Below are 10,772 nucleotides of genomic sequence, written 5' to 3'. Positions count from 1 at the left end.
TTCACCATCAGTTTTATGACGAATAACGCTACGTTGAGACGTTGCTCAAGCAGTTCAACTGCATTGCTCTGTAGGCTGTCATTCCATCCCACTTTATACCCCATCCCCTTTTGACGGACACATTCTCCTCCATCCTCTTAGTTGCATGAAAAAAGTGGGCAGTTCAAGATTTTATATTTGCCCACACTGTCTCAAACTCCCTCTTTTCTCCCTGTTCTTTGCAGCCGGTCGGACGCACGCGTCCCATACCTGCATAGAGCTCCCTGCATTATTGAGGACCGTCCCTTATCGAACGTCGCAATATCCCGCGCGCACTGCACCAAGAGGGAGACGATACCGAAAATAATTCACTTTACTTCAACCAAAAATATTATAAAGTCCAGTACTTCACAACCATTAATCGAAATGTTTGTCAAAAGAATGCGGTAGGTGACGTTTTATTTTTAGCCTAACAGCTTTGGACCGATGCCGCTTAAATGAGGGCAGAAAGTTATAGTTGACCATGTCAGAGTATATTTATTGTATTTACCCATAACCTGCACTTATATGTGACATGGAGCTTTTCTTTCTTTCCTCGCATTGCGTTCCTCCCCCGGTGGTCCCTAATTTAGCCTACTCTTATTTACATGGGCTATAATAGTGCTACAAACAGGACCATTTAGGGTCGTATTTCTTTGAAGCTCACCTGCGCACTGTCAGGACAAAAGTATATGTTAAGAACAATACCTTTCAAATGTCTTTATTCTACTGTGACATTTGGCAGCGTAATTTTAACGTCTTTGCATCCGATTGAGGATAAACCCAGTAACATAACTTTTCATGACATAATCTTAATGCAGTGTCTTTTGGCTGATACGTTTTAAACTTTGCTTTGGAGCTTAAAGTTTGAACCAACTATGTGCCGAAGGTGTCGCCTACCAAATGCTGCTGATGAACGAGGGTTTTTATGTGGACATTTGAGAGTTCTGATATGGTTTGTGGGACATCTTGCAAAGCTCTTTAATGACATTAAGAAACGTACAGTAGACGTCTTCACCCTTTTTCTAATGTAGAAACTTACACATAATTCAACTCCATTACTTTCCTTCACCATTTTATTTTCTCTCTTCTCCACTAGTACAGTACCCCTCCTAGTAACTCTCCGTTTAGACAGGGTCATATATAGCATCTCTCTCACTGTCTTTAGTCTTTCTTTCTCTCTTACACTCCATCTCTTGTCTCCTCCCTGCTACCTCTATTTCTCTCTCTCCTGCTCTCTCTTTTTCTCTCACTCCCCCCTCTCTAATGCAGTCTCTTAGTGGACATGTTGCCTTTGGCATCACAGGCTAGAAGCCTCAGTCTCTGTCAGTGACATTCGACTTTAAAGGTCCAGTGCAGTCAAAATCGTGATTGCCTGGGTTTTCTATTTATTTCCACACTATGAAGTTGGAATAATACTGTGGAATTGTGGAAATTAGGACAAATCCCTTTTTTGTGTAAGAGCTGTTTGAAAAGACTGCTTGAATTTTCAGCCTGTTTTGGTGGGATGGAGTTTTGGCCTGCCTGGTGACATCATCAATAGACCAATAAGAGAGTTCCAAACCTCTCTGCCAATAACATCTAGTTTTCACTTTTCCCCTCCCCACTCAGACCACTCCCAGACAGTCCTCTCAAAATTCTTGCTTGAGAAATACCTCTTTGCTAAGAAGCTATTTTTGTTTCATTTTGACCATTTTAATTGAAAACAAAGTAGCAAATATAGTAAATATATTTCTTTATTTAACCTTTATTTAACCAGGAAGAGCTCATTGAGATTAAAATCCCTTTTTCAAGAGCGCCCTGGCCAAGATAGGCAGCACCAAGTCATTACAAAAGAATTACAGACAGACCACATGAAAAACTACAAGTAATCTAGTAAAAACCATTGAATTCACAAGAGTATAAAACAGCAAGTTAAAAACATTGACAGGTCAGGGAATCAGCCTCAAAATCCTTCATCAGTGGTTTAAAAACACCAATTGGGACAAGTTCTTCCAGTTTAAAAGTATTTTGTAAGGTGTTCCAAGACGATGGCGCAGAGTACATAAAAGCCCTTTTACCAAATTCAATTCGGACATTTGGAACAGTTAGCAGGATAAAGTCCAGCGAACGAAGAGAGTACCCACCACATTTCTGAACAATAAAAATGCACTTATAAAAAGGTAGTAAACCCAAAATGGCTTTGTAAATAAAAGTATGCCAGTGACTGAGCCTACGAGTGACTAGAGAAGGCCAGCCAACCCTGGTATACAAAGTGCAGTGGTGCGTAAGGATTTTGCAGTTTAAAATAAATCTCAAAGTGCCATGGTAAAGAGTGTCAATTGATCTCAAACACTGAGCGGAAGCGTTCATATATAAAATATCCCCATAGTCTAGTAAAGGCATAAATGTAACTGATACTAGCCTTCTTCTGGCTTCAAAAGAAAAACAGGCCTTATTCCTAAAATAAAATCCCAATTTCAGCTTCAATTTTTTTGTAAGTTGTTGAATATGCAATTTAAAAGAGAGGCCGTCATCAATGAAAATTCCAAGATATTTAAATGAGATTACAACCTCAATCTCCTTGCCCTGACAGGTAGTAATAGGTGAAAGGTTCAGAGGACTATTTCTTGCATTAGAAAACACCATTAGTTTAGTTTTGTCAGTATTGAGGATAACCACTCCTTTATTGGGGGTGTCTTGCTAATTGCCTATAATTTCCACCTGTTGTCTATTCCATTGAACTGTTGTCTATTCCATTAACTATTTTCTGAGGAGAGTTTATGAATGGTATTCTTCTCCTCTCAATACAACCCACCTGAAGAAGATCATTGCACATATATGATCTGACCCCCGCGGTACTGCTTTGGCACTTTAATCTAGTGGCACCAATAGGATTCTAGCTCATAACTACCAAACTATTATCAATATTCAACTTCAGGGCTAATTTTAACCAACCTAATTTGCCAGACGTGATTTAAAATGGCTGGTGACAGAGTGGGAGTATATTACTTGTTATTATCCTTGGCTTGTGTGCTTTGTGGTCACAAAGGTTGTTGTCCAGAGCCCACATTAGTGTAGAACATCCACCCCCCAAGCTACGTCTGAAGATTCAGTCTTGACAAACAAATGTTATTGCCACCATTGGTTGTGAATTTGAACTTTTGAAGAGTTTGTCAACCACTGGTAGGTAGTACAACTATGTTGACACAAGGGTTGGCTAAAATTCCATTTCCATTTTTTTGATGCTATTTCAGTTTATTTGAAGACACTTTCTGATAGACTCTTGGGTTCAATCAAATGTAATTTTCACTCCCAAGTGGAGCAGCTGTTAAGGCACTGCATCGCAGTGTTTCAAGAGGCATTGTGGCTTGGCAGGGTCATGTTTCGGAGGACACATGGCTCTCGACCGTCGCCTCTCCCGAGTCCGTACGGGAGTTGCAGCGATGGGTCAAGACTGTAGCAATTGGATATTACGAAATTGGGGAGAAAAAGAGGTAAAAGAACCACAACAAAAATAATTTTCAACCAAGAATCTGAAATTGCAATAGTGGGGGTGGTTGTGTGATTCACACACTTTTTATTAGCTACATGAAAAGAAAGGATGGATGGATAAATAGATAAATCCAGTAGGATTTATAATCTATTGAATCTCCAGCCCAAATAATATGTAAAAATCCTTACTAGAGATTTCCACGTCAATGACATCAATCTCCCATTGACATTAATACTTGACTTACGTGAAAGTTCAAGTTACAGCACACACACATTTCTCAACTTACAATGCAGCCATAAATGACTGTAGAGGTTAGATGAGCAAACTCTTGGGATGTGTGATGGAGTTGAAGAGTAATCTTCCCTAAGGGTCTTTTTTGTGGTAACGGGACATGAGTGATTTATGAATATGTGGAAGCAGGTTAAATTAATAAACAGAAAGTAACTGGGTTCTACATGGTTGTTAAAGGGATAGTTCACCCAAATTGCATTGTAATTTGCATGAACTATCCCTTTAACAGACAAGGCTGCGGGGAAGAGTCAGAGGTAGTACTTAATAAAGGAACTTGAATGAGCCTCCGGTGTTCATTGAAAAAGGGGAAGTTAGATGAATGAACTAGGGTTACGGAGGACAGACCAGCGATGAAGAGACAATGAGCTGAGAGAATTAAAAACAAGCCGCCAACCTTCTCTTGTGTGTCTGTGCCAGAACCATTCCTTTTGTAGTTTTCTATAAAACAAAATGCGGATGTTGTGCCTCGCTGGGCCGTGCAGAGACTGCTAACATCTTCTGCTTCCCCCGTGACACTGTCTCCTCATCCAGGGAAACCAGGACATCATGCACCTTCTTGTCTTTCATCCCACCCTGCAGGAGGCGAGAGCCTGGCTGCTCTGAGTGCACTCTGTTTCTCTGGCTTTCACCACGCAGCCTCTGGGACTGTGGGCTCATTTAGTTCACTTCAGTAATGGACACAACATATAGGCTGGGCGGGTGGAGAGGAGAGGGGGAGATGGAGGAGTGGGAGCATAAGCAGAGAAGTGAGAGGTGTCTTGACAGAAGTGAAGGGATGGAGAGCAGGAGGTAAGGAGGGAAAGCAAGATTTGATCTAAACTAAACACTCCATTAAGCATCTCCCAACCTTGAAATTAAGTGACAGAAAACACAACCTCACTAAAATGGGTGCAAGAGCTACATAGCTTCAAATCAAATCAAATTGTATTGGTCACATACACATGGTTAGCAGATGTTGTTGTGAGTGTAGCGAAATGCTTGTGCTTCTAAATCCGACAATGTAGTAGTATCTAACAGGTAATATCTAACAATTCCACAACAAAACCTAATACACACAATCTAGTAATAATAATATATAAGTATATATGGATGAGCAGTAACAGAGCGGCTAAGATGCAATAGATAGTAAATAATAGATAGTGAAGGATACAGTGTACAGTATATACATATGAGATGAGTGATGCGAGAATGTAAACATTCTTAAAGTGGCATTATTTGTCACAACTTCAGCCGATGTCGGTCCCTCTCCTTGTTTGGGCGGTGTTCGGTGGTCGACGTCACTTATCTTCTAGCCATCACTGATCCATTTTTCATTTTCCATTGGTTTTGTCTCGTCTTCCTTCACACCTGGTTCCAATCCCATCAATTACATGTTGTGTATTTAACCCTCTGTTTCCCCTCATGTCCTTGTCGGAGATTGTTTGATTGTATGTTTGTGTATTATGTGTTGGTGCGCGACGGGTTTTATACCCACTTTTTATTATTTTGTCATTTTGGTTTTGGAGTTTACTCCGTTTACTCCGTTTACACCAAGTTCGATTCTCCTGCGCCTGACCTCCCTGCCACCAACCCGCACCCATTACATTATTAAAGTGACTAGTGTACCATTTATTAAAGTGGCCAATGATATCAAGTCTGTAGGTAAGGCAGCCGCCTCTCTGTGCTAGTGATGGCTGTTTAACAATATGATGGCCTTGAGATAGAAGCTGTTTTTCAATCTCTGTCCCAGCTTTGATGTACCTGTACTGACCTCGCCTTCTGGATAGAAGCCGGGTGAACAGGCAGTGGCCTTGATTATCTTTTTTTGCCTTCCTGTGACATCGGGTGTTGTAGGCGTCCTGGAGGGCAGGTAGTTTGCCCCCGGTGATGCGTTGTGCAGAACTCACCTCAGTTGCCATACCAGGGGGTGATACAACCCCACAGGATGCTCTCAAATGTGCACCTGTAAAGGTTAGTGAGGGTGACAAGTTAGTGAGGATGACAAGACACACAAAAAAGTTAGTGAGGGTGACAAGACACATTTTTTCAGCCTCCTGAGATTGAAGAGGCGCTGTTGCGCCTTCTTCACCACACTGTCTATGTGCGTGGTCCATTTCAGTTTGTCGGTGGTGTGTACACCGAGGAACTTAAAACGTTTCACCTTTTTCACTGCTGTCTCGTCGAAGTGGATAGGGGGGTGCACCCTTTGCTGTTTCCTGAAGTACACAATCATCTCTTTTGTTTTGCTGACATTAAGTGAGAGGTTATTTTCCTGACACCACAATCCTAGGGTCCTCACCTCCTCCCTGTAGGCTGCCCTGTTGTTGTTGGTACTCAAGCCTACCACTGTAGTTGCATCTGCAAACTTAATCATGGCAAGGCGACTGGAAACATGACCGAATACAAACAGATTAGTTATTCCCTCCATAAGGCAATCAAACAAGCAAACCATCAGTATAGAGACAAAGTGGAGTCGCAATTCAATGTCTCAAACACGAGACATATGTTGCAGAGTCTACACACTTCTGTCATCATGAAGTGCTTTGAGATACTAGTCAAGGATCATATCACCTCCAACCTACCTGTCACACCCAACTGCTTACTGCGCCAATAGGTCCACAGATGATGCAATCGCCATCACACTGCACACTGTCCTATCCCATCAGGACAAGAGGAATACCTATGTAAGAATGCTGCTCATCAACTACAGCTCAGCATTCAACACCATAGTACCCTCCAATCTCATTATTAAGCTTGAGACCCTGGATCTCGACCCTGCCCTGTGCAACTGGGCCCTGGACTTCCCGACGGGACGCCCCCAGGAGGTGAAGGTAGGAAACATGACCACCACTACGCTGATCCTCAACACTGTGGCCCCACAAGGGTGCGTTCTCAGCCCCCTTCTGTACTCCCTGTTCCCCCATGACTGCGTTGAGTTGGAGGCGTGAATGTCCTCAAAGCACTTCATGATGACAGAAGTGTGTAGACCCTGCAACATATGTATCGTGTTTGAGACATTGAATTGCGACTCCACTTTGTCTCTATACTGATGGTTTGCTTGTTTGATTGCCTTATGGAGGGAATAACTAATCTGTTTGTATTCGGTCATGTTTCCAGTCGCCTTGCCATGATTAAATGCGGTGGTACGTGCTTTCAGTTTTGCGCGAATGCTGCCATCAATCCACGGTTTCTGGTTAGGGAAGGTTTTAATAGCCACAGTGGGTACGAGATCTCCTATACTCTTCCTTATAAACTCGCTCATCGAGTCAGCGTATACGTCAATGTTATTGTCTGAGGATACCCGGAACATATCCCAGTCCATGTGATTGTAGCAATCTTGAAGCATGGAATCCGATAGGTCAGACCAGCATTGGATAGGCCTAAGCACAGGTGCTTCCTGTTTTAGTTTCTGCCTATAGGAGGGGAGCAACAGGATGGAGTCATGGTCGGATTTGCCAAAAGGAGGGCAGGGGAGGGCCTTGGATAAGAGCGTCTGCTAAATGACTTAAATGTAAATGTAAATGTATGCATGGTGGAAGTTGGAGTAGCAATGGTCGAGCGTGTTACTCGCTTGTGTACTGCAAATTATATGCTTATAGAATTTAGGTAGCCCTGTTCTCAAATTAGCCTTGTTAAAATCTCCAGCTACAATAAATGCAGCCTCAGGATATATGGTTTCCAGTTTGCAGAAAGTCCAGTGAAGTTCCTTGTTGGCCGTCTTTTTATCCGCTGTGGGGGGATATACATGGCTGTGATGATAACCGAGGAGAGTTCTCTTGGGAGATAATATGGTCTGCTTTTGATTGTGAGGAATTCTAGGTCAGGTGAGCAAAATTACCTGAGTTCTTGTATGTTGTTACAATTACACCATGAGTTGTTAATCATGAAACGTACACCACCGCCCTTCTTGTTACCGGAGAGATGTTTATTCCTGTCGGTGCGATGCACTGAAAAACCCTCTGGCTGTACGGACTCCGACAGCGTGTCCCCCAGCTAGCCATGTTTTTGTGAAACAGAGTATGTTACAATCCCAGATATCTCTTTGGAAAGCAACTCTTGCCCTGATTTCATACATTTTGTTAACTACTGTAGGGACTGGATATTAGCAAGTAATATACTCTGAAGCGGTGGGTGGTGTGCGCACATCTGAGGCCTCACTAGAAGACCGCTCCGGTACCCTCTCCTCCGACGGCATTGTTTTGGTTCGGTCTCTGGAATCAGTTCAAATGCCCGGGGAGGTGCAGACAAAGTATCCATTTTGGGAAAGTCGTATTCCTGGTCGTAGTGCTGGTTGTGCTGGTAAGTCGACGTCTCACCTGATATCCAATAGTTCTTTCCGGCTGTATGTAATAACATTTAAGGTTTTCTGAGCTAACAATGTAAGAAATAATACATTTAAAAAACAAAATAGTGCACAGTTTCCTAAGGACTAGAAGCGAAGCTTCCAACTCTATCAGTGCCATCTTGTAGCTGTTTATGTGATTTGACCTTGGTATGCCTCTTGTATGAGACATGTACTGCGGCAGTACACCTGTAGTCAACCAACCCAGGATCCAGGAGAGATACAGGGTGTGCGGGCTTTTGGTTCAGCCCTGCACTAAAGGCACCAGAATGAACTAATTTGATTCAACTAATTGATTGGAACAGAAGTGTTTGTGGTGGGCTGGAACAAAAAGCTGCACACACACATACTCGCCTGGTTTACCAAATACTTCTCTGATAGAGTTCAGTGTGTCAAATCGGAGGGCCTGTTGTCCGGACCTCTGACAGTCTCTATGGGTGTGCCACAGGGTTCAATTCTCGGGGCAACTATCTTTTCTGTATACATCAATGATGTTGCTCTTGCTGCTGGTGATTCTCTGATCCACTTCTACGCAGACGACACCATTCTGTAGACTTCTGGCCCCTCCTTGGACACTGTGTTAACTAAGGTCCAGATGAGCTTCAATGCCATACAACTCTCCTTCCGTGGCCTCCAACTGCTCTTAAACGCAAGTAAAACTAAATGCATGCTTTTCAATCAATCACTGCCCGCACCTGCTCGCCCATCCAGCATCACTACTCTGGACGGCTCTGACTTAGAATACGTGGACAACTACAAATACCCGGGTGTCTGGTTAGACTGTAAACTCTCCTTCCAGACTCACATTAAGCATCTCCAATCCAAAATTAAATCTAGAATTGGCTTCCTATTTCGCAACAAAGCATCCTTCACTCATACTGCCAAACATACCCTCGTAAAACTGACCATCCTACCAATCCTCGACTTCGGTGATGTCATCTATAAAATAGCCTCCAACACTCTACTCAACAAACTGGATGCAGTCTATCACAGTGCCATCCGTTTTGTCACCAAAGCCCCATACACTACCCACGATTGCGACCTGTACGCTCTTGTTGGTTGGTCCTCGCTTCATACTCGTCGCCAAACCCACTGGCTACAGGTTATCTACAAGTCTCTGCTAGATAATGCCCCGCCTTATCTCAGCTCACTGGTCACCATAGCAGCACCCACTCGTAGCACGCGCTCCAGCAGGTATATCTCACTGGTCACCCCCAAAGCCAATTCCTCCGTTGGTCGTCTTTCCTTCCAGTTCTCTGCTGCCCATGATTGGAACGAATTGCAAAAATCTCTGAAGCTGGAGACTCACATCCCCCTCACTAGCTTTAAGCACCAGCTGTCAGAGCAGCTTACAGATCACTGCACCTGTACATAGCCCGTCTGTAAACAGCCCATCTATCTACCTACCTCATCCCCATACTGGTATTTATTTATTTATTTTGCTCCTTTGCACCCCAGTATCTCTACCTGCACATTCATCTTCTGCCGATCTACCATTCCAGTGTTTAATTGCTATATTGTAATTACTTCGCCACCATGGCCTATTTATTTCCTTAACTTACCTCATTTGCACTCACTGTATATAGACTTTTTGTTTTCTTTTGTTCTATTGTATTATTGACTGTATGTTTTGTTTATTCCATGTGTAACTCTGTGTTGTTGTATGTGTCGAATTGCTACGCTTTATCTTGGCCAGGTCGCAGTTGCAAATGAGAACTTGTTCTCAACTAGCCTACCTGGTTAATAATATCCTCTTGAATTTAGGGGGCACTTGGAAAAATAACGTTCCCAAAGTAAACAGGCTGTTTTGTCAGGACAAGATGCTAGAATATGCATATAATTGACAGTTTAGGATAGAAAACACTCTAAAGTTTCCAAAACTGTAAAAGTATTGTCTGTGAGTATAACAGAACTGATATTGCAGGCGAAAGCCTGAGAAAAATCCAATCAGGAAGTGACTCTTTAGAAACCTCTGCGTTCCTATGCGTCCCTATTGAGCAGTGAATGAGATATCAACCAGATTCCTTTTTCTATGGCTTCCCTAATGTGTCTAGTGTCACAATACATAGTTTCGGGCTTTTATTTTGAAAAATGAGCCTGAACGTCAACATTGCGTCAGTGGTCAGCTGGAGTCTCTCAGAGTGTTTTGTGCGTAAGGGACAAATGCGGCCATTGTTTCTCTCTTTCCTACTAAGAAGCCATCTGTCCCGGTTGATATATTATCAAATAGATATTTGAATAACACCTTGAGGATTGATTATAAACAACGTTTGCCATGTTTCTGTCGATATTATGGAGCTAATTTTGAATATTTTTCGGCGTTGTCGTGACCGCAATTTTCGGTCAAATTCTCAGCCAAACGTGAAGAACTAACGAAGTTATTTCGGCTGCAAAAATAATATTTTTGGAAAAAAGGAACATTTGCTATCTAACTGGGAGTCTTGTGAGTGAAAACATCTGAAACTCATCAAAGGTAAACGATTTAATTTGATTGCTTTTCTGATTTTCGTTGCCTGCTGCTAGCTAGGCATAATGCTATGCTAGGCTATTGATAAACATACACAAATGCTTAACAAGTGATTAACAAAAGGCTAAGCTGTGTTTCAATATATTTCACTTGTGATTTCATGAATATGAATATTTTCTAGTAATATTTATGTCCATTGC

General features: G+C 42.5%; 1 protein-coding gene across 1 annotated transcript in view; it reads left to right on the top strand.

Annotated features, from left to right (window-relative positions):
- The first annotated feature begins 219 nt into the window (after positions 1-219).
- The window catches only part of LOC115131533 (brevican core protein-like), a 37,133-nt gene continuing 26,580 nt past the window's right edge, over positions 220-10,772 (top strand). Inside the window, exon 1 of the mRNA XM_029663325.2 lies at positions 220-425. Within this exon, the coding sequence (XP_029519185.2) occupies positions 406-425 (20 nt within the window). The 5' untranslated portion in view covers positions 220-405. The remainder of the gene's footprint in view (positions 426-10,772) is intronic.

Source organism: Oncorhynchus nerka, linkage group LG7, assembly GCF_034236695.1.
Source record: "Oncorhynchus nerka isolate Pitt River linkage group LG7, Oner_Uvic_2.0, whole genome shotgun sequence".
Taxonomy (NCBI): domain Eukaryota; kingdom Metazoa; phylum Chordata; class Actinopteri; order Salmoniformes; family Salmonidae; genus Oncorhynchus; species Oncorhynchus nerka.
The sequence above is the reverse complement of the archived record's forward strand: the minus strand, read 5'-3'. Positions and strand labels throughout refer to the sequence as shown.